Genomic DNA, 24,711 nt, shown 5'->3' on the forward strand with positions numbered 1-24,711 from the left:
GTTATTTGCATTGCTATTGAATATACTTGTGTTGCTAATTACTAAGTATTTTCAAAAACAATAAATGATTTTAGTCAGAACAGTTTTGTCATTCTCCCAGTCTCATTCCAGTTAGAGTCACAGTCATAGAGTCATACAGCACAGCAACAGGCTCTTCAGCCAAACTGGTCCATGCCGACTGAAATGCCTATCTCGGCTAGTCCCATTTGCCCGAGTTTGGCCATATCTCTCTAAACTTTTCCTATCCATGTACCTGTCCAGATGTCATTTAAATGTTGTTAATGTACCTGCCTCAACCACTTCCTCCAGCAGCTCATTCCATATACTGACCACCCTCTGGGTGGAAAAAGTTGTCCCTCAGGTTCCTATTAAATCTCTCCCCTCTCACTTTAAACCTATGCCCTCTAGTTCTTGATTCCCCAACTTGGGGGGGTGGGGAGAAACTGTGCATATGCCCTTCATGATCTCCACCTCTGTAAGATCAACCCTCATTCTCCTATGCTCCAATGAATAAAGTCCTAGCCTGCCGAGCATCTCTCCATAACTCAATCCCTCAAGTCTTGGCAATATTCTCGTAAATCATTTCTGCTGTTGCTATGATTAGACAAGAGATTCAACTCCTGTTCTGGACAATTTCCCAGTACTGATGGATTACCCAAGTTAATTTTAGATCTTTTGCCCCACACATGGATGTACAGTGCACTGGTTTCTTTTGATACTGTAAATTGTGTGATGCTGAATTTGCCTGAACTGTAATCTTTTGTACAGCAGTCTGGTACAGTAATCTATTGTTTTCTGGTTTAATGGTTTTATCATCTATTGTTATTATTTATTTCAGAACTGGAAAGATGCTATTGGGCACAAGAATAAAAGAGAAACCTGCACACTTCCAGTCATCAGAAAAAAAATTTATCTTTAAATTTAGGACAGGACAACAGTCGTATGTGCTAACTGCACCCCTACAGATCCCAATGCAAGGAAGTATCAATGATTTACATGGTCGTCTTATGCTCTTACATAATCTTCCTTATTTTGTTGAGAATGGTGAGTATTTCATTTGGAATCTGACAACCAGCTGGACCATTGAGCCATACACAACTATATTTGATGTATTCCTCTTAAATGCTGTCAGGTTGGTCATTGAGTAAAACTGTAATCCTCCTGTAAGAAGAAATTACTGACTTTCCTGTTCTGAAATAACCATTAGTCTATCTGTCTCCCCATTCATCTGTGTCTATCTATTCATCATTGATCAAATCCTCACCACTGGTGCTATGGATTGTTATTCCAGCTTGTTTGGACATTCAATTTGGTGATTTATTATTTATTTATTTATGTTTGGCTGCCATCCATACAAGGAAAAGTGTAAACATACAGGAGTTAATCAGTGTAAGGAATAATGACAAAATATACCTCTTGAAACCAAATCTTTTTGCTTATATTACTTTTAGCAAACACACACTTCAGTCTGATGTTTGAATGCCATTAGATATAAAAGGAGCTTGCAAGCTTTCATAAGTATAACTAATAATGCGTTTATAACCACTTGCAGATATCAACTGGTTCTAGGGTGTCATTTGACCCAACCAGTCCATTATGGCCATATTAAAATTCAGTACAAAGAGTATCACTACCACACTTTAAAATGAAAGTCAGCATCATTAAATTAGAACATATTCTAACATCACATCAGGTAGAATGTGATGTTTCTGAAAAGTCTGTGGGAATAGGCTCTTTGCTAATGGATACATCTTTGCCTCCTGCCCCACGCTCTCCAAAACCCATCCCAAGTATGTCAACACAGAATCACAAATTGTTTACAGAATAGAATGAGGTTATTTGGCCTTTTGATTCCATACTGGCTCTTTGTGACAGCAATTGGGACAGCTAATGTGAATAGCACATGGTAGTGCTTGGTTCATTTTCATGTCTGAAGCAATACATACCCACTAGTTCTGCAAATTCTTTCCTTTCATGTACTTATCCAGCCCTCTTTTAAACAATACAATTGAATCTGCTTCCACCACCATTCCTGCAGTGCATTCCTGGCCTGACCCACTCATTGTATTTTTTAAAAAACCTCATGCTACCTTCAGTATTTTTGCAAGTTAACTTCATTCTTCCTGGTCCTCGATCATTCTGCCAGTAAAAACAATTTTTGTGTATACCCTCTTCTGTTCCAAGGTGTATAACCCTAGCTTCTCCAAACTGTCCACAAAACTGAAGTCCCTGATTCCTAGAATCTTTTCTCTGCACCCTCTAAAGCCTTTACATCTTTCCTAAAGTGTACACCCAGAACTAGGCAGAGTACTCCAGTTGTGGCTGAACCAGTGTTTTTTAATGGCTCGTCATTACATCTTTGCTCCTGTACTCTCTGCCTCTCTTTATAAAATCTAGGATCCTAGATGCTTTTTTAACCACTTTCTCAACTTGTTCTGCCTCCTTCAATGAAGTGTGCATATACAATCCCAGTTCTCAATGTTCCTGAACCCCTTTTAAAATTATGTTCTCTAATTTACATTGCCTATACTTATTCTTCCTATGAAAATATAAAACTTTCAATTAATCTGCATTCTACCTGTCTATCTATAGCTAAGTTTATTACTATTCATCTCACAATTCACCACACCTCCAAGTTTTATGTTTTTCTCCTTAAGTCTGAGAAACAATCTTTTATACCATTTCATCTGTTTTCTGTTATGTAGCTAACTTTCTATGTGTGTTGCTACAGTCCTTTTTTGTTCCATAGGCTTTAGTCTTGATGATAAGTATACCATGTGGGATTTTGTGAATCCATTTATACTATTGTAAACCACATTTCCCTCAGCAACCCTCTCCATTACTTCATCAAAGGACTCTGCCAGGATAGTTGGATGTGGTTCGCCTTTAACAAATCTATTCTAGTTTTCACTAATCAATCCACACTAATCCAAGTGATTACTAATTTTGTCATTAATTATTCTTTCCAGAAACTTCCCCACTACAAAGGTCAAACTGACCAGTCTGTAGTTACAGGACTTAACCCATTTTTTGATGTAATGGTTGCAGACTTCCAGGCTTTGTGCTCCATCTCTGAATCTACAGATGTTTGGAAGATTATAACTAAGGCCTCTACAATTTCTTCTCTTAAACTTCCTCAGCACCTTGGATGCATCCCACCTGGACCATGTGATTTAAGAACTTTAATTATTACTGGTCTTTCTAGTACCTCGCCTTTCTAGTATCCTTTCCATAACAATTTTTGTTATTGCAGCAATATCTTCTTCCTTGGTAATTTATTAATTTATTAACAAAGAAGCTAATCAGAATTATATAAAAGCAGATGCTTCCTTAGACCCTTTCAGTTATGGAATACTGCCAGTGGTGTCCCCATTGAAATGCCCATTGAGTGAGTATTTTAGCACCTAAGTGCTGGAAAAAAAAACACAGCTACTATTTATTATAACATGCACTGTGGACTTTGGAAGATGTTTGAGCATCCTGTACTTCTGAAGTTGTCCAATGTTAGTAGAGCTTTTAACAAAATGCAAGCATGATGTGCTCCTGGTTCCACTGTGCATGGTTCACAACAGTCACAGATTGCAGCTTTCTGCTCCAATTATTGACGATACCGGAGGAAATGGGTACAATGCACATAATTCCGTCATTTGATGTGCACCAGAAGAAGGTCAGCAACATGAATAGCACATGGTAGTTCTCGGTCCATTTTCACATCTGGTGCAAAATAATCTCCAGTGCAGTCTACTTTAGGAAAATTCAAAATTGAACCCTAGAGTATCCAAAAAATGAATAATACACACGTGAATTTCTGGGGTCTTCCTTTATATTGTAGTGTTTTATTTAAATTTGTTTCTTTTGTGAAATATGCTCTGCTAGATTGATACAGAATGGTTGAAATTAGGTTGCATTTTTTAGTATTAAGGGATATCTTTTGAAGGTCAGGAAAATACTTTATCAGCATTGTGTTTCAAATATTTTACAGATTTAAAAATTTCCCTTTATCAATTTATTAATGAAGAAACTAAAAGGAATTATGACAAAGAAGCAGAAGCTGCTTTAGAAAAACTAAAAAGCAACGAATTGAGTACCGAACAGCTTGTTAATGCTTGGGCAAAAGCTTACCAGGAGGTACGTATTTTAGAAATGTCAGAGTCAATAGTTTGGAGGTATCTAATAGCATGAAACAATTGGCAGAATGAGAAATTAAAGAATAGGGACAACACGCAAAGGAGCTGGAGGATGACCAGATGATTTCCAGCATCTGCAGTCTCTTGTGTCTCCAAAGAAGGACAATTGGTTTAAGTGCAACTTGTGAGAGACCTCATTACTTATTTAATTTTTCAAATATTTCAAATAATTCCAATGCCTATATATTTTATTGAAGTTATACACACTTAGCTCTTAATATTGTTATACCATAGCCCTTTTATTCTTGCGTCATCTACAATGTAACAAGTTAGATAGCAACACATTTCATTCAATAGATTTGATGCTTCAATTGCTTAAAATATAGCACAAATTTAAAGAACACACTGGACTACATTTAACGAATTGGTTTCATTATTTTCTAGACCACATTAGAATACGCTAGGCCTGAAGAGCCAAGTTGGGATGAAGATTTTGCAGACGTGTACCATGATTTGATTCATTCTCCAGCCTCTGAGACTCTACTAAACCTCGAACATAATTACTTTGTTAGAGTTTCAGAGCTCATAAGTGAAAGAGACATGGAATTAAAGAAACTTCAGGAAAGGTTTGTAATTTTTTTATACAAATAAAAGTGTCTGCATAAAATGCAGTTTTTCCATCAAGCTCAAAAATGGAATGCGTTTTTAATCCAAGAAACCTAGCCAAACATTGTTGAAACCAGGACAAATAAGCAGTGATGTAATAAATATGGAATTCTAGAGCAGAATTAATTGCTGGTGAATAGCAAGTTTGACTAGTGCTATCAAGTTCTTTGTGGAAAATATTCTGATTATTTGAATATGGAATGCTGTTAACACAATTTGAAGTAGTTCACTAGGAGAGGTTAGTGAGTCTATATTGATGTAGTTGATATTCATTGATCTGAAATACAACTTTACACAAAATCTAATATCACTGGTAGAACTTGGTCTTACTATCTCCAGTCCAGCTGTTTTAATTGATGGCATACATATTCATAAAAATGATTTCCTTCAGCGGTACATTATGACCAAATTTAATATGCATTTTAAAATTACTTTTTTCTTGCTGGTTTTGCTGTATAAGGGAGGTTAGTGTTCTGCTGTGTTAGGGAGGTTAGTGTATTTTAAATCGATTTTTTTTTAATAGGCAGTCTGTAGAAATGGACAAAGTGATGCAAGAGCTGGGAAAAACACTTACAGATCAAGATGTAAACTCAGTCGCTGCTCAGCATTTTGATTCCCAACAGGTAATCTAACTGTACTTTCACTGAGACAATTAGATTTTACTAATGTAATGTAATTCAGGTGCAAGGTAACATTCTCAGATGCATCAGTTACTTCAGTATTGGGGCACAAAAATTATAATCTGAAACAAAACCTTCCATTTCGTGAAGTTCCACCTATTTTTGTGTGGAGAAATTTGTACAAATTATTTTGAAGAAAAAAAATTTGCTCCACAAAAGCTCAATCAACCTGAATTAAGAGGATGAAGGTTAACACCTTTAACTTTGCTGCCGCGTGCAGCCTATAATGTTGTTCTGTGTGTGGAATGAACATGGTACTAGAGTAAAACTCCAATAATCTGCTATCCAACTATTCGGAAACACTTATGGTTCAGCATCTAGTTACCAGTTAATGTTTGCACTTGCTGCTCGCTGGGGCCCCAGTTTCCACATTCCCTCTAAACTTAACTTACCTGATTAATTGGAAAATTCATTACAGTTCTGCCTAATGCCTAAAATAGTGAAATAAATGTGCTTTGGGGCATTCGTAGAATTGACATCCAATTGTCCAGAAAATCAGCTTGTTTGGCACCACCAAAGTTATGAATGTGCCTGATTATCGGAGCTTTACTGGTTTCAGTAACCTAATTCTTGAAAACTCACTATTACAATATGAAGATGTAAGACCATTGCATCTTAACGCAAAGAAAATGACTTAAAGAAAACCTCATAAGCATCTGTAAAATTTCTGTAACTAGGTACTGGAGAATAAATGGGCCAGTGAATTGAAACAACTAATGACTATTCAGAAACAGGAGTACCAAGAGTGGGTAATAAAACTACATCAAGACATGAAAAATCCTAACAACAGTACAGTCAGGTAGCTTATTTATGAATTTGTTTATGGGTCTGTTAATTACAATGTCCTTGTTAATTAGAGAGGAGGTGTAAGACTGCAGATACTGGAATCTGAAGCAACAAGCAAGCTGCTGGAGGAACTCAGCAAGTTGAGCAGCATCTGTAGGGGGAAAGGAATTGTCAACATTTTGGATCGAAATCCTGCATCAGGACTGTCCTGATGCAGTGTTTAGACCCAAAACGTAGACAACTTTTTTCCTCCCACAGATGCTGCTCAACCCATTGAGTTCCTCCAGCTAATTGTTTGTTGCTCCTTGTTAATTATTAGTTCTTGGGCATTATAGCACTCTGTTGCTTTCATAACTCAACCAAGAGTTTTTATTTCTTGTATTTTGCATTTGGTTTTGTTATCTTGATTTTGTTTGTGCCTTTTAACTGTGTTTTCTGTCACTTTTCAATTACCAAATTAACCATTTCTAAAATGATTAAGTTCAACATCTGTAATTTAGTTTCTGATTCTTAAAGGATAATAATAAATAAATGGCTTAGCCAGAAGTGTACTAATGAAATTTAATCGCCACAGCTTGTGAATTAGACTGCAGTTCAGTAAGCATGGAAAGTTTTATTGATTTCCAAGCACCTGGTCATTGATTTCAGTAGAACCATGTATTGAAAGTGGAGACAAAACACAAATTTCTTCAAAATTGACTTTAGCCCTTGGGTGTTTTTACACTTGTTGCATACTTACATATGCTGATACTTTGGTATACTTTCTGAATAATTCATTCACTTGTAATTGAAGAAAATTGGATTATTCTCTATTTTCAACCAATCTAGATTTTAAGGTCAATAAATAATTTGAAATTGATGTACATACTAAAAATATTACTTTGCACTAATTCAAATTTGATTCTGTGTACATTTTTTTTTAAATTAACTTTCCTGCTTTTTGAAGTGAGGAAATCAAGGTAAAGCAAAGTCAATCCACAGTAACAAATGAACGAATGTTTGAAGAACGATCACTATTGGAAGAAAGTTTTACCATACATTTAGGTAGGAAATTATTTTACTGTTTAAGTTGTCCAATCTTAGATATATTTTGGAACTTGAAACGTTTACCTTAACCTGGTGCTTAAATTACCTGTACTTTCTTATACTATTTACAGGAGCCCAATTGAAAACCATGCACAACTTACGGCTAGTGAGAGCTGACGTCCTTGATTTTTGCAAGCACAAGCGCAATCAACAAAGTGGTGTTAAACTTCAGAGATTACAGACAGCACTGTCACTATATTCCACTTCCCTCTGTGGGCTTGTCTTGCTTGTCGATAACCGCATCAATTCCTACAGCGGCATCAAACGAGGTATTACAAAGCAATTTTAAAATTTAATTTTTCTTATTGCAGGAATTGGCAGGAATATCTTTACATGTTTTTATAAAAGACTGGAAGTACTTGACAAGTCGGGCACCATCAATGGAGACAGTTCAGTGATTTTTCATCAGAATGGTAACATGTTATATAAAACAAGTTTTAAGATGCAGAGCGAAGAGGACAAGGGGAGGAGAGATCAAATGAAAGCTCTGTGATAGGATAGAAGTCATGAGAGATTAAATGATAAAAGTGATGATAGTACAAAGCAAATGCTAATGGAACACGTTTACCAGGAATGCCAGTAATGGTAGAGGATGAGCAGTTGAAACGTGAAGACAAATAATTAAGTTGTGCAAGTAGGGAAGGAATGAGTTTGTAAGCGCAAGTCATGGCATGGATATTTACTTGACAAAAAGACAAAGGGAATCTAATGTCATCAGAACAGATGCAATGGAAATAGAAGACTGAGAGAATGGAATAGTGTCATAGGGGAAGTGGAGTAGAAGGAGGAATGTAATCAAGATATTAATCCCCAGTAAGCCTTCTATAATGCATACTTCTCCCATGAGATAGAGAGAATGCATGAAGTAGTTATTTTCCACATAATAAGCGGAATAATTTATGCTGACAAATATTTCTAGCTGGGGATATAAACATAATATTTTTGATTCCAAAGATGATTATAGCAAGGAGATTCATCCTTTAAGTATTATTTTTAACAGAAAACACAATAGGCATACATATCGATTCAGTGACACTTAAATTCAGAAACTATAGGACCAGATGTGTGAATTGTCCGTGACTTTTGAGTGTTGTTTACCAGAGTGGTTCTTGAACCTTACAGGGCCAGATCCAAGGGAAACACGTGCATGTGTCTTGGGGGGGAGCAATCAAATTAAATGCCCCACTGAACATGCAGAGATATTTACATGCTTATCTGTGCAATATTTTCAATGTTGGAGCCTTGTTCCATAGCTGATTACACCATACAAAATATATGATTTTTTTTCTATTTTCTGATCACCTCTCCAATTACAAAAAATTGTAGCACTGAGATCGGTTATGGTTAAACCATTGTCCATTTTGCATTGGACACCATAATAATCCAGTTAGCTATTTTAACACTGAGAACAATGACTTTAATCATGATAAATCACTCGTTATTCCATTTACTTAACTCAAAGTAGTTATATTTCATAACCTTCAATCAAGCATTGGTAACCTCTTCTTTGATTAAGGGAGCATTAAAAAAGCACTATGTACAGAGTAAATTCTGTTAAGATGTTTTATTTATCTGGCTAATTCTTAAAGCTTAAAGGAACATTTTATTGTTCATTAGTTCTTTATGGGTATTTGTTCTTTCCTGTCTTTTGCTGAAAGCTGTCTATACTCACCATCAGCAGCACCTATAAAAAGCATAGTAAAACCATAGTTTGTCTAATTCCAATCATTTCAGTAACAATTTTGTCTCCCAGAAGAATAGGCAAAATATTGAGTAAAAGAAAGAATGTTATGTTTAACGTGAGTTTCATAGTTGGGCAGTAGATCATGGAACCAGGAATGCTTTTTATCAATTGCAGTTCAGTGAGCACTGGATACCCTTTGGTACTTCAACCAAGTGATTGGTACTATTGTAAAAGACTCAGTATACAGACATAATAATTATCCTCAGTTTTGCAAGTATTTTATATACACAGCTGGATACTTCAGACAAGAAAGGTTGAGAAGTAAACAAGACTGGGAATCCTTCCTGAACTGGGGTGCTTAATGCAATTGTGGTGCATTAATTGATTCCCCAGCTGAGATAAAGTATTATGGCAAGTCCAGTAATTGAACCTGGCATTTCCAGTTTTCATGAGTTGATTATTCACTGAAGCATCGGGAACCAGAGTCAATGAATACTAGGATGTTTGAGAAGGGTGGAATGGGACAGAGAGAGGAGGAACAGGTAGTTACTGATACTAAGTTCCAGTCCTTCAATTGGTGATGTCTTGCCCAAAACAAATTACTTAGATGGACAAATGCCAAATCTGTGATAGAAATTTGTCTGTAACTGACAGATTTTTCAGTGGACAATCTTTGTATTGACTTTTTTTTAGCATAGTACTAAAATCTAACCAATAGTACTGTCATATAATGTAAATCAGGAAGAACAATTCCAATATTTTACTTATCCATGCTAATCTCAGAAAATTAAGTCATTTGTCAGTGTTATTGATTGTTGTTTCTTTTATGTATATGCCAGATTTTGCAACGGTTTGCCAGGAGTGCACAGATTTCCATTTCCCTAGAGTGGAACAGCAGCTTCAGATTGTCCAGCAAGTTGTACTTTATGCAAGTGCTCAACGTAACAAGAAGATAAAGGAAAGAGCTGGTAGGTTAGAAGCTACACAGTGCAGTTGAAAATTTTACTATGTTTTTTTTTGTCTGACCAAGTTCTAAAATGAATAGAGTTGCTCCAAATGACACTTGTGGTCTGAATGTTTATATACCACAACTCCTATGAGGAAGCAATCTATAAATCTTGGGTATTAATCTAAAAAGAATTATCTGTTATTATTGCTAACATTTTATTTTTTTTTGCCTTGTAATGAAAATCAATGTCTCTTGTGAGTACAGCTGGAGCTCTGTAAAATTTTCAGAGTTTCTCTTCCCAACCAAAAGTTCATTACTAATTTCATAATCTAGAATTTTTACTACAATTCCCATTTTATAGGTGTGAGAGCTGACTGTGTATTTAATGGGTATGTGTATTTCAAAGTTCCTGATTTTTAACTATTTTTACTCTATTAAAGTTTGTGGATGATAGTTGAGCTTTAATAGAATCTCATGTATATGGCCCAGTTTTTGTTTCACTCTTTGTAAAATGTTGAAAAAGTTAGTTAAAAATTAGAGCTTATTAACTTATGGATTTTATGGACTGTTAAGAAATCTTAGGTGTGTTTGGCTGGTCACCTACTTGATGACTTCACTGTTCTGAATGGCAGAGATCCTCATTGGCTGATACCTGACAGCAACTGTCAATAGAAAAGGAAATGTCTGCACCACAGAGATCACTGGATCATTGAGGGTTAAGATTCTGAGTGCCATTGCTTTATTGCTGATCATGAAATCCAGACTAATAAGTTACAATTGTGATATTTCTGCTCATAAACCTTGAACAGTAATTATCTTGAAACACTGGATGATGTATTAAATATCAAAACAAATTTTGAAAACAACTCATTCCAGTAGTTTCTAAAATAATTAATACCAGAATCTATTTTCTGCACAAGAACTGCCAAATGGAAATGGGGGGAATGAAGATAAGTCAAAGACTGGAGAAAGAAATCCGTCAAATATTTTACCAGGTAAGTGGAACTGCAAATTCCATTGTAAGTTAATATCTAACATTCTGATTTTCAATGCCTCAGGAATAATGGGCCAGACAGTTGGCGAGCTGAAATCATGGCAGGGTCATTATCTTGGCCTGTACACGGCACTCTTGCCATCAGTAATTTTCAGCTCCTGGTTGTTGGAACAATTGTGTCAACGTGTTTCTAACGGGAACTGCGTTGACAATTTCCATAACTCTTGCATCCTGAAATTGCTCCATTAATTAGAAATTTCAGAAAGGAACACTTAGATTCCAGTTGTACTTCCTGTTCATCAACCTGATTATTTGGAAACACTGATCCTCTATTAACTGAATGATTCTGCTGAGCACTCCTTAAGAATAAAAGTGATATCAATTGCAGGAATCAATGCAAGCTATCGCAAAATTGATGTTATGCAATTCTTTTGAGTTCTTTTTATAAAAGTAATACAGAATGAGAAATTAGTGATATCAAAAAGTTTCCTTTTAGGTTAGACTTGTCATTGTATATCTAATTAACAATTTGTGGGGTCCTTGAAAGGTTTGACTTTGATCTTTCCACAAGAACATTTCTGATGTTGTGGGGCCAGATTTCTGGAGATAATAAAGCAAATTAGGAGTGGTCAATCCATCAATCATTGGTATCTGTCATGGTGCACGTAATGTGAACATCTTTGCAGTCTCTCACTTGGACAATGATATGATCTAAGTGGTGACAGTGCTTGGACCAGGGGTGTTTCCATGAGGTCTTGTGCTTGCCTCTTTGATGAAGTAAGGAGTTGTTATGACAAGTCCATGCTCCAAGTCAAGAAAGGCACTGCATTGGCTTTAGCCGTCCATGTTCTATCCATGACAATATCAGAGATAACTACACTAGTGTTGAAGTTGTCCAGGAGAATCAGTTTGTCTCCCTTTCAGAAGTGGACTAAGATTTTTTCAAGGTTGGAGTAGAAGTCCACCTTCACCTTATCAGAAGCTTCCAAAACTGTGCTGTGTGCACTGATAACAGTATAAGGTTAGTTCCACATTAGAGTGAGCCAAAGAGTCACAAAGCATTCACTAATTCTGCAGGGGGAGTCTCTGAGATGTAACTCTTGAAAGCGAAGCTCACTTCTTGAAGATGGCAATCCTTTTCCAATTTGTCGTTCCTGAAGAAGTTGCACCTATTGCCTTGTTCTTTGAACTGGCCATCTTCTCAGAGTTCTCAAGCTGGAGCGGTGTCCAGATCTTTGGCTGTTGAGATTGTCCATGAGGGTCCTGATATTCCAGGTCTTGAACTTCATGTTCTGGAGTAGAATTTGTGTGTGCATGGTTTCCACTACACAAGCTTCACTGAGCAAGGTCTTAATCCTGTAGCAAGGGGCTCCAAGACAACTGGAAACCAGGCCCTTCTTTGTGGGTGTTGATGTTTATGTGTGGGTGCCAGCTGGCATGTGCTCACTTATTCATGCATGCATGCGTACATGTGGGCTCGGGCACAGGAGCCCTCGCCTTCTGTGTCTCTCATCACTACTCAAACCCTTCACCCACCCTCTCATGCATCAGTTTCCAGCTGTGAGCCAGCCCAATGAACCTGCCTCTGATCCCTATCCTTGGCTCTGGTAACAAACTTTCCCATTCCCTAACTCCAATAACACAGCTATCCAGTTTCCTGGTACCTGGTTTCTGACCCCTGATTCCCACTGCGTATCTTTCTGCATATCCTTCCAAATTCCCTGTCCAACCTTGATTACCTGTATCAGGCACAGTGTAGGTTAGAAGCCGAGGAAGAATTCTGTAGGCCCACCAGTGCAAGTCCCCTCAACTGTAACTGTCCTCATGCATCACCTCACAATCCAGCCTACAGCAGCCACGGTGTCTACGGTTTATGGGCTTCCCTAAGGTCTGCCATTATTATCACCTGCAAAAAGACTCGAGTTCTCTACCAATAAGAAATAGGGCTAAAATAAAAACAAAATGATGGAAACACTCAGCATATCAGGCAGCCTCTGTGGAAAAAGAAATAAAGTTAAGGTTTCAGGTTGAAGACCCTTTGCAGAACTGATGAAGAATTGATGAGGAGTCTTTGACCTGAAACTTGAACTCTTTCTCTCTTTCCACCGATGCTGCCTGATCCGCTGAGGTTTTCCGGCATTTTCTTTTCTCATTTCATATTTCCAGCATCTGCAGTCTTTTGATTTTCAAGAACTCGAACTGTTTTAATGAGAATGACCAGCAGATCAAGGAGCTAATTAACTGAAAATGTAAGGCATTCCTGAATTGAGAAGCGGCTCCACAGGCATCTGGAGGCAGAGGTTCAGCTGAAAACCTTTTGATTACAGAACAGGTGATGGATGGAGCATAGGAAACTTAGCAACTCTGACAGCCATGATGTGCAAGGGTTCTTTGGCACTGTAAAAGTCATTTATAACCCCATACAAGACCCCACCCCACTGAGAATCAAGGTAGGGTAGCGAGTGAACCTATTAGAGACAGAGAGTCAGTCATCATCTGCTGGTAGGGACACCGAAGAACTGCTCAACTCTGCCTTCATCTTTGGCATGAGCGCCCTTGAATTCATCCCACAATCTCCTATTCAGTCCTGCCTTGCTACCACTCTTAAGTAACAAGAAGTCAAAAAGGATATATACCAAATAAAAAAAAAAGGTAAGTTTCAGGAAGAGACAGGATCCCTGCTGAAATCCCATGGTGAAGAGCTTTGGTCACAAATCCACAATTTTGCTACCTACATCTGGGAAGAGGAGGATTTACCAGAGAATCACAGTTGCTGTAATCATGACCATCTTCAAAAAAGGAGACAAGTCCGACTGCGCTATCTGCAGACAGGACTCTCTGCTGTCTGGCACAGGGAGAGTCATCATCGGGGTCCTTCTGAACTGTCTGCTCACTGTGACTAGAGAAATTCTCCATCTATTGCACTGTGAATTCCATCCATCTAGAGGCACAAAGGGGATTCCATCCATCTAGAGACACATTCTTCACAGCACAACAAGTTTAAAAAAATGCAAAGTGCAGCACCAACCACAAAACATGGTTTTTCTTGACCTTACTAAAGTCTTTGACTTCCTCATTCAGACATGACTGTGGAATACCCTCCCCAAATTTGGCTGCCCACATCTCCATTTTATGGTTGTGCTATGACAGCACGTAAGCCATGATACTAACCAATGGGTCAACAACCAAGCCAATTTCAGTGAAGATTGGTGCCAAACAAGGCTGCAACATTGCCTCAATGCTTTTCCCAATCTTTTTCTGTGTGTCGTTGTACGTCAACTCCAACAAGTATCCTGTGGGGCTGGAGCTAATCTACAGAACAAATGTTGCCTATGGCAACTCACAGTCTAAAACCAAGATCACCCAAAAATTGGTTGTTGAGCAGCAGTATTCAGACATTGCTTGCATTTGTGTCCACTTAGATGCTGATCGATAAGCTATTGTTGACTTATTCATGGAAGCATATGAGAGGATGGGCCTTGTGCTCAACATCAACAGGATGACGTTTCTCTCCCAACCTTCTCATGCTGAGCCATCCTGCCCTACCCTGGTTCATGTCAAGACCCTAGAAAATGTGATCGCTTTCCATATCTTGGGAGGCACTTCTCAGCAAAAGCAGACATCGACGATGAAATTCACCACTGCCTTCAATACCAGCTCAGCATCTGGTAGATTGAGGAAAAGGGTATTTGAGGATCAAGACTTCAGACCAAGCACAAAACTCATGGTCTCTGGGTAGGAGTGATCCCTGCCCTCCTATGTGTTTCAGAGACTGGGATTCCAACAACTGGCACCTCAATGCCTGGAAAGATACCACCAATGTCTTCTCTGCAAAATCCTCCAACTTCACTGGAAGGATAAGCAAACCAACAAATGTATCCTATCCCAGGCCTACATCCCCAACAATGAGGCCCTAGTTATGCTCAGCTGGCTACATTGGGCAGGTCATGTTGTTCATAGACCTGACATCAGATTCCCAAAACAGGTACTTTATTCTGAGCTCCATCATGGGAAGTGATAAACAGATAGAGGAAATGATTGAAGCATGTGCTCAAAGCCTCCCTGCTACCACCTGGGGATCTCTAACCTATGACAGCTCAGGAGAAGAAGGAACATCTGGGATGGTTTTGAGAAGCACAAATTCATGTAATGGGAGCACAGAGGCAGTTAGTGGCAGCTAAACCACCCTCCCTTCCCCATCACCCTTGGGCACATCCTGCCCTGCCTGTGGAAGAATTGCGGTCTTTTGGAGTGGAGAAGGCCAAGAGGTTCCTGACTAAAATGGACAAAATTCTGAAGCGCATCGATGGGGTAGATAATGAGGAACTATCCCCTAAGCAGAGGTGTTCAAAACCAGAAGACATAGGTTTAGAGAAAGTGATAGGAGACTTGGAGGAGATTTGAGAAAGATTTTTTTTCATGCAGAGAGTAGTTGAAATCTGGAACACACTACCTAAGGGGGTGGTGAGGCAGGAATTCTCACAAAATTTAGGAAGTATTTAGATGAACACTTTAAATGACATGGGATAGAATGCTTCTGGCCAAGTGGTGGAAAATGGAATTATGTATCAAGTACTTTCTGCATGGATACCATTTTCCATGGTGTCTGATTCTATGGCTCTATGACAGATTAAGTATTCTATTGTTCATAATACAGGAATAGCTCCACAGCTAATCTGAAACCAAAACTTAACATTATCACTGAGTCTATGAAGTATTTTACAATGTGGAGTTGCATTGATCACACATTAGTTTGCCATGAAAACCCAGATGAATGCTATACATTAATTAAGAAATGTGAGAAATTCTTTATTGATAGTCTGTAATTGCCTTGTCTATACATAGTATAATGCTGCTCTTAGTTACTAATAATAATGGGTGATGTTTTCCACATCTCACATTTTCTACACCTTCAATGTTTATTCTTCAATGATTTAACAACGTAGGTGTGCTTTATGTGATTTTAAACAGTATAATTTTAACATGTAATGTTTTTATTTCCTTTCTACAGGAGAATTTTACACCACAAGGCATTCTAATCTTTCTGAAGTTCATGTTGTTTTTCACCTGTGCGTGGATGATAATGTGAGGTCTAGCAATATTACAGCCCGTGATCCCGCAATTATGGGCCTACGGAACATTCTGAAAGTCTGTTGCACTCATGACATTACAACAATAACAATCCCTCTGTTACTGGTGCATGATATGTCTGAGGTAAGTGGAAAAATGTTAAGGCAAACAACATCAGACTGTATCAAAGTGATTTATAACATCAGCTGAAGATATCATAGATATTAAAAAAATAAAAACAAAATACTGGAAATACACAGCAGATCAGACAGCTTCTGTGAAGACAGAAAGAGAGTTAACATTTCAGGTAGATGACATTTCATCAGAACTCAGAAAAGCCAGAGGTAAATATAGTTTTCAGTTGCAGTGAAAGTAGGCAGAGAACAAAAGGGAAGGTCTGTGCTAGGGTAAAGACATAAGTGGTGGTAGTTCTATCTGCAAAATCGTGTTGAAGGCAGTGAACATCAAAAGTTGTGTCAGGAAGAGGTGTGGACAGGAGGAAGTAGATGAAATCTAAAATTACCAGAAGAGGGGATTAAAAAAAGTTCAGAAATGTGAAATACAGGGCTGCAATGACTAAAAACAGAAACTGTTACTATCCAGTTATCTTACTTTAATTTTTCCCTCTACATAAATTCGTCAATATAACAGATTTGGCAGACAATTACTTGAGACATTTACTTCCAAATCTGGTTGGAGTACATAATGCCCTATTGAGCTCTGCAAATTAAGACTGATCAGATCCTTCTGCTATTTTGTTCCCTTCCTATAGTCTACTAGGATAAACCCACTAAAATTTTCATTTGCCCTAGCTCTGAACTTGCATCTTTCTCTGGTTTCCCTTCTATTTCTCCACAAACTGTCTTTGAAATTGCCTTGTCTATGTGATCCATCTCCTTTTCCTGCAATCCTGTTCCCACTGATCTGGTAATCATCCAATATGCATTTGTGGTCTCCAAGATAGAGTCATTAACAATATAAGCTTTCTCCTGAGGTACAATCTCCTCTGCTTTAAATCTCTCCATAATAATTCTTCTTAAATAAATAATTCATGACCCCTTCATCCTTGCAAATTACTACCCATCTTCAATTTTCCTTTCTAAATTCTTTTAAACTGTTGGAGTCTCTCAAATTTCTGGGAAGAATTCAAATAATCAGGCTTCAGTTCTTGCTGCAGTGCCAGAATAATTATTATCAAAATCACAATGTCATGATTTTAAAATCCTCATCTTTGTTTTCAAGTCCCTCCATGGTTATACCCTCTCCCAACTTACTGCAATTCTTCTATTCCGGTCTCCTTCCAATTTTAATTGCTCCATCATTGTTGGCAGGGCATTCATCTACCAAGGCTCCCTGAACTGAAATTCCTAAACTTTACTGCCTTTCCACCTTTTTCTTTTTTCAAGACTCTTCTTAAAACATCTTTGATCCAGCTTCTGATTGTTTCATTACTATATTCTAGTGTGCTTTAGTGTCATATTTGGTTTCATAATATTCCTATGCAGTGCTTTGGGATGTTTATTCCATTACTGGTGCTGTACAATTGTTGTTTCATCAGGTTGGTACAGACTACACTGTTCATAACCAGTCAGTGCTGCTCATTTTGTTTCAAGGAGACATACTTAATAAAGTAGAAGTCTTTCAGCTAATGTTAACACAACTTGAGATTACATGTTCTATTGCTACAAATTGACCTAAAACTGGTTAAAAGCATGGGGCATTTTGAAGCAAAGTTTGGAGAATTTGAGATTAAATTCACCAACCCAACTTAAGCATGCTAGCACTATTGTGAATAGCATAATTTACATTTTTTTTACATTTACATTAATTTACAATTACACAAATACAAATTTGTAAATATTTGTCTGTGTTTTTGTTTGCTTTAATTGAAACATAGAATAAACTATGGAAATTATTAGCAACTAATTGCATCTTTTTCGTAAATGCTGTAGTTTCTAAACCATGTTAAAATAGATTGGATGAAAAGCTAAATGTCAACAGATGCGAGGAAGTTCAACAACAATATTGCACAATACCAAAAATGTTCTTTAATCCTTTTACTATTTACAAAAAACTGCACACAATTTCCTGCTTTTGCATTGCCTCACTTCCCAAGCATATTTCTGTGATCATCTGTGAAAGTCCTAAATTACAGTAGATTGGTATGCTGAATGACTAATGTTGAGCTGAATTACTTCATCATTAAATAGTTCAGTATAACTTTCTGGGTACAAATAGGAAAAAGTAACCCAATATCTTAGCATCATGGAAGTTACTATTTATTGGATATATTTATTTGTCCACTACAAGAAAAGCAGTTATGGTAACCCTGCCTTAACATAATACCGTTTTATTATCCATATTCTCTCACCTAAATGTCACCAAGTCTAGCTTCATACCTCCACTCATGCATAAGTTAAAAGATGGTACACATACTAGGGTGTGCTTACTCCATACCCCATGAAATTTCCTTGCTCTGTACTGATGATGAGGCCAAGCACTAAGCTGAGGACAAAATGAGATAAAATCAGTGAAAATATTTTCTCTGAGCCATTGACACACATGTTTCAAAGGCACAAACACTCCTAGAAGTAGTTCAAATAAATGATTGCAGGGGTTGAGATTACTATGAAAGAAATTTCCCTATTTTGGATGGGAAGATGGGGGGAGGTGGAAGCACCGATTTAATTTTGTAGAATTGTAAGTACCTGCTGCTGTAGATGGTTTATTCTGTGCTCTGATGCATTTCACAAATTAGTCAAGCTTTACTCACATTTTGCACTCTATAAGCTCTGTTAAATTGCAAATTATTGTCAACTCACTCTTTATATTCTGTACATTATTAAGTAGTTCAGTGGAAGATTATGTTTGTATTTATATAATTTTATATAATTTTGAATTAAATTAATGTGCAGCTCAAACTTCTTTGAAAAAAATGAAACTTGATTGCAACAAATCTAACTTAAAATGATAAAAGATAGATTGCTGTAGCTAATGCACAGAATCAAAATTAAAGACAACATCCTTCAGAGGCAAAGATACCCAAAGTGACAGACAAATATTTTCAAGCACCTGGCTCTTAATGCTAATTCAATTACGAGTCTTTGTCTGATTGTGGATCATTTCCACAACTATTAGGCCAAGAACAGTATAGAGCAAAATGAAAGTATGACAATTTGATGTATCCCTGGGAAAATGAAAAAACACAATATTATTCTGGTAGTTTGAACCAGGGAGGATAAATGACCAGATGCTATCAGTCTTGAAATATATTGACTTTTACAAGGACCATGCACAGAGCCAAATGTCAAACAATCACAGATACTATACAGACCTACTAGAAAAGAACTAAAATGCAAAAAGAAAGGTAATCCTTTTCAAAATTCCAGAAATAAAATTTTGTAGATGATAAAACCAAGAAGTAACCAGTGCTGCACTACTATTACATTTATTTTCGTTAGTAAACGTTATTGAGACTCAACTGGAAGTTAATTCACTGGTATGTTATGGCCATTTATTTATGAAACCTATGTTGAATATTTCAGATTATATGGTAGTTTGTCCATAATGTTTCATATATTTACAGGAGATGACAATACCTTGGTGTCTGAAAAGGGCAGAACTTGTGTTTAAGTGTGTAAAAGGTTAGTAAATGATTAGATTTGCCAATTAATTTTAGATACCTTCTGATTAACAAGATAATTTTGTGGTTGGGGAGAAATGAATGTTTTAAGCGAGGGTCAGTCATGGAGGTCACACAGTGCATCTGCAATAATAAAACTTATTGTCTGTTAGCAGCTAACAGATTGGACTTACTGAAGTGTTTGTTCCTTTTCTACTGGTTGTGCTGTCGAATGCTCATGTGCTTTGTTCTCTGCTTTATCAAGCCAACTAAACTATATTTGGTTGTAATGAGCAAAGACCATCTAAGGGGAATGCTCATTTGAATTTTTTGTTGCAAAATGTTAAAGCTAAACTAGAACAAATACTTTTTGTAGAACTTCAATGGAAGACTTGTGATTCTAGATCTCTGCACATTTCAATATCCTTTACAGCTAATTAACTATTTGGGAAGAGTGGGGCTGACCTGACAGTGTTGGCAAGAGCAGGTTTTTTTTTGTTTATGTAAAATTAATGTGCAATAATATAAAACTGTAGTTTGTTACTCTTAACAGATGTAATATTACATGCTTGGTATTAGATAGAGGGCGTACAAGTCGGCAGTGTTTATGAATGCATTCCAGCCAATTTTGGACAATACTGACTCCTTTCTCAGGAGATTGAAGTATGAGAAGTTGGATCCTTGTGCAATCAGACACTGAGAATCTATGCTCTAGCCAGCATGGATCCCTTTGGAAAATCTTGAGTTTCTTTTGTTACTTCCACAAGAAGCTGCTTTCCCACTTCTAATTTTTAGCAAGATATTTTTTGAAGTTATGTTTTACTTTCCTCAGATTGATCAGATAAACCTCTACAGATAATCACATCTTCACTCTTTTTATAAAAATTTCTTTTCCTTTTTTCAACTGGTCTTTAGTGTCCACATAAACATTTACTATTCAATTCATCTGTTCCTTGGAACAATTATATTTTCACAGCCTTCAATTTAAGTGCCTTGGCATTTTTACTCTTATCCTTGGTTTTAGCTTCTTTTCTCATCATATATTTCAGTTACAGTACCCATTTATGGCCACATGATTCTACTTTGTTTGCATATTCTTACAATATATATACAGTATGTGTTAAAAATGTGCAAACTTAGTGAAACTTTGATCTTCTATTTAAATCCATGTATATTATCTTTCTTTCAGGCTTTATGATGGAAATGGCATCCTGGGATGGAGGAACTTCTCGCACTGTCCAGTTCCTTGTACCACAGGTAGAGTACCAATTTTGTTTCTGTTTGAGCATTTCCATTCTTTTTAAAACCTGCACTGAATCACCTCCATTCATTCCTTCATTTAGAATTGTATCTTTGAAAAGAATAAAACTTAAGTACCAAAATTAACATACTGCAACAGCACTGCTGGAAATATGGAAAATACCATAACTTATTTAAGTTAACATCTATCGAGAGAGTTTGATTTGAGAAGCATTATGCAGCTTTACATCTCTCTCAGGTGTTTTGGCAATGGGACGGATAGCCGTATATGGCACATAAAGTCCTCCTTATCTGCTGACTTACCGCCTGCAGATCCGCATACTTGTGAGGTTGGCCATGGAAGTGTGGGCTGGTTTTTATGACTAGAGCCGTGGTTGGGAACACGGGAGGAGTCAGAAACATGGGCAGGTTTACAGCCAGAGTCCAGAATACTTGTGTGTTTTGGTTTGTTTTGACAAGCCAAAACCCACATTGAAGTTGCCATACAGCAGTCAATCCTTCCATAGGAAGCTTCATTGGAGCCTTGGTGGTATCTGTGTTTTTTGTTATCCGTAGGAAGTCCAAACAATTATTCCTTAAGAATAATGAGGACTTAATGTAAATACCTAGCATTCACACTCTCCTGTCAATAATATATAAGAATTTCAGATTTTAATTTGAGAGCTATGTTCTTAAAATAATGGGGTTAATTTCTTCAGTTTATTTGCACTGTAGCTCTTTTGACAGTACTGCATGCTCATGACAAAGTTACTATCATATTAAATATAGTACCAAATTCAGATGGTTCTCTGGCAAAACAAGTGACTCCAGAGAGTAGGTTCTTTCCTGCTTAGTTCTTTATTAACCTGGATGAGATATGATCTTACCAAGTAAGCTTCTTTGCCAAAGATTTCCCTCACAAGAATAAGATAAAATATCTGGTGATTTGTAAACTTCATAATAAGTGGAGTATTGGATTTTAATATCAAGAAGAGCAAACATAGAAGATGGGACACAAACTGCATTATGTTTCTTACACACTGCTAAGAACAGATGACCAGCAATTGACTGATGAACAAAGCAACATATGGGGTAGCAGTGGTATGGGAATGTTGGCTAATGGCTGGATATGAGCGTAGAAGCTGACTTATTTCAATCTCATTGTCGTACATGATGGGTTTGCAGCTAGAAGAGGAGCAACATGGTTTATCGATAGCAATCCATATACACTCTATATTATTCAAGTTATTGTGAGGTATACCACATATCATCCCACTTGGAGATGACTTGCTCTTCTCAGTTTTCTGATGATCATGCAGGAACCATCCACTTCAATTCTTTCAGCATGATTTCTCTGGCAACGGAAGCTCAGAACCAAATCACTCCTCAATGATGGTTTGGTGTTCTGATACTCGAATCCAATAGGTCCACAATGCTCCTGTGCATTTTCTATACCTAAACAATCGTCTGAGTCATTGACTCGGGATTTGATGTGAAAATGTTGGTGACGTTGATGGACTTTTCTGTTAATTATCTGCAAATTGAATGACAGCTTTTACCAATATGAAAATCAAATATTCTTACTGAGATGTGCCACTCCACCATAAACTGTGCACTGGCAGTCTGGCTCCATTGTCAAATATTTTGAATTATATGACATACGTGTGCTGTCATCAAAGGTTGGGTTTAAAAGTAGCAAAATGCGTGGGCTTCTCTATTCTGGTCTATGGACCTTGCTAACAGTGTCATGTCTATTAAATCATCTATTTGGCAGTCATATAAAACTTAATCCTTTAGTTTTTAATTATCGTTAAAGTATAAAAAATATGGTTTCTAATAAAGAGGACACACAAAAGACTGTAGATACTGGAACCTGGAGCTAAAAGCAAGCTGCTAGAGGAACTCAGCGGGCTAGAAAGGTCAGCTGTTTCAGTTTGGCAAGTGAAGTGCATTAACTACTTGTAAAGAATGGATATAATTACTGAGCAGTCATCAAGGAGACTGTGCCAGTGAGGGTACATAATAGTGTAGCAAGACCCTCAGTCTATTTTGTGGGGCAGGGCCCCACAAAGATGTATGTCATAAGCAGCAAATCGGAGGGAACCTGATGTCATTTGGGGAGTCCAGACCAAAACAACATTAAGAGCCTAGAGGTCAACCAAGGCAGGGGAAAAAAAACATGATTAGGAATTAAGATGGCTGACATTATCATTGTGGAGGAGGGATCAAACTTGGCAGTGGCTCCCCCTGCAACTCCCCCAAAATTTCTTTATCACCTCTGCAACTTCTGACACCATAAAAATAATTTGGAATCTTGCCTTTTCAGACCTGGTCTGTTGAACAAAACATTCATGGTGGAAGCTCTGTCTAGTCAGCTTTTAAAGCTGCACAGCAGCTCTATGTGTCCTACAGGTCTCTAATTTACATACATTAATGAGGCTCCTACCTGATTGAATGGATAGCCTGGAAAATTAAATATTGTAAAACATTTAAGCACTTAGTCATCCCCTCTTGGCCACTCATAAGCGTGCATGGCTGAAAATTAATACAATTGCCAAAGTAATTTTGGACAAGTTTTGAATAATGAAGAATCCGCAGAGATTACCCATTCAGTCATGTCCACGTAGCATTTTTGAACAATTAATGACCCAAAAATACATCCTATGATCTTCTAAACTAGTCTAGAATTGCTTCTTACTGTAAGTAAGTAAGTACAGTAAGAAATAAGTTTGGAAGCTGTGTTGAAGAGGAAAGTGTAAAGATAATTCAAGAACTTCATTTATGAACAATGTTAGGCTGCGTTGTGTACCATTAACAAAATTCACTGCAGTTACTTGCCAGGCCACTCTGATAGCACTTTGCAAACCTCTACCATCAGGAAGGACAAGGGCACCAGGTGCACTATAACACTTGCAGGCTCCCCCCAAGACCCACCCACACTTTCCTGACGTGTAAATTTATCATTCCTTCTCTGCTGCTGGATCTAAATTCTGGAACTCTCTATCCAACAGAACTGTGGGAATATCTTCACCAAAACTGGTTCATGAGAACAGTGTGCCAGCACCTTATGGCAATTAGGACTGTGAATAAATGAAATAAATAAATAGATTCTAAGATACAGCACTGAGGGATTCCCCCCCTATCAGAGATGAAATCAGTTGGCTAAGAAACAACATGAATGGTGATTCAAGTGGTCGTAGAGGTCCCATGACAGTATTTGAAAGACAGGGTGTTCTAGTGTTTTGGTCATCAAAGATAAAAGAATGATTATTTGTCTTATTTCTGTTTACTCTGTACAAATTAACACTGCTTTTGCCTTCAAAATATTCACTGCATTGCCCTTCAAAATAATTAATTGTAAATGAAGTCCTTCTGAGATATTTTCTGAAGTGAGTAGGTATTGGAATATTATAATTTTTTTGTCATTTCTTCTTTCCCATTTCTACCATTCACCTTTTAATATTTTGAGTTCTTTAAACAGCTTTCTCTAACTTAATCTATTCCATTTTTACTTTAACACTTTTTCTTTGATGAATATGATTTATTCATTGCTTCTGGATCACACAATGCTGTGATCTGCATTCTTCAAACTGGGTCTTGGCTAAAAGCTAAGACTAAAGATTATTATGGTGGTCTTGCTGTAGACATATCTGAGGTACACTCTCATGTAATCTTGTTGAGTGCCCTGTCCTAATTTATTTCATTCATAGCACAATGTAAGGGTTTAAGAAAAGGTGCTTAAGGTCCTAATTGTTAAATGCACAGAGACAGAATAAGATAATAAAAAGAGGTTCTAAAATAAGAGATT

The 24,711-nt window shown here is 37.2% G+C and overlaps 1 protein-coding gene across 5 annotated transcripts in view; it reads left to right on the forward strand.

Annotated features, from left to right (window-relative positions):
- c19h12orf4 (chromosome 19 C12orf4 homolog) overlaps nucleotides 1-24,711 on the forward strand; it is a 46,075-nt gene that overhangs the window by 9,402 nt on the left and 11,962 nt on the right. For all 5 annotated transcript variants that reach the window (XM_052033659.1, XM_052033661.1, XM_052033664.1 and 2 more), the window contains exons 2-13: nucleotides 839-1,044; nucleotides 3,983-4,128; nucleotides 4,572-4,753; nucleotides 5,317-5,416; nucleotides 6,151-6,272; nucleotides 7,206-7,303; nucleotides 7,417-7,614; nucleotides 9,869-9,997; nucleotides 10,899-10,973; nucleotides 15,984-16,186; nucleotides 19,629-19,686; nucleotides 20,854-20,921. In XM_052033659.1, coding sequence (XP_051889619.1) covers nucleotides 849-1,044; nucleotides 3,983-4,128; nucleotides 4,572-4,753; nucleotides 5,317-5,416; nucleotides 6,151-6,272; nucleotides 7,206-7,303; nucleotides 7,417-7,614; nucleotides 9,869-9,997; nucleotides 10,899-10,973; nucleotides 15,984-16,186; nucleotides 19,629-19,686; nucleotides 20,854-20,921 — 1,575 coding nt within the window. In that variant the 5' untranslated portion in view covers nucleotides 839-848. The remainder of the gene's footprint in view (nucleotides 1-838; nucleotides 1,045-3,982; nucleotides 4,129-4,571; nucleotides 4,754-5,316; nucleotides 5,417-6,150; nucleotides 6,273-7,205; nucleotides 7,304-7,416; nucleotides 7,615-9,868; nucleotides 9,998-10,898; nucleotides 10,974-15,983; nucleotides 16,187-19,628; nucleotides 19,687-20,853; nucleotides 20,922-24,711) is intronic.

The sequence above is a fragment of the Pristis pectinata genome, chromosome 19 (genome assembly GCF_009764475.1).
Source record: "Pristis pectinata isolate sPriPec2 chromosome 19, sPriPec2.1.pri, whole genome shotgun sequence".
Taxonomy (NCBI): Eukaryota; Metazoa; Chordata; class Chondrichthyes; order Rhinopristiformes; family Pristidae; genus Pristis; species Pristis pectinata.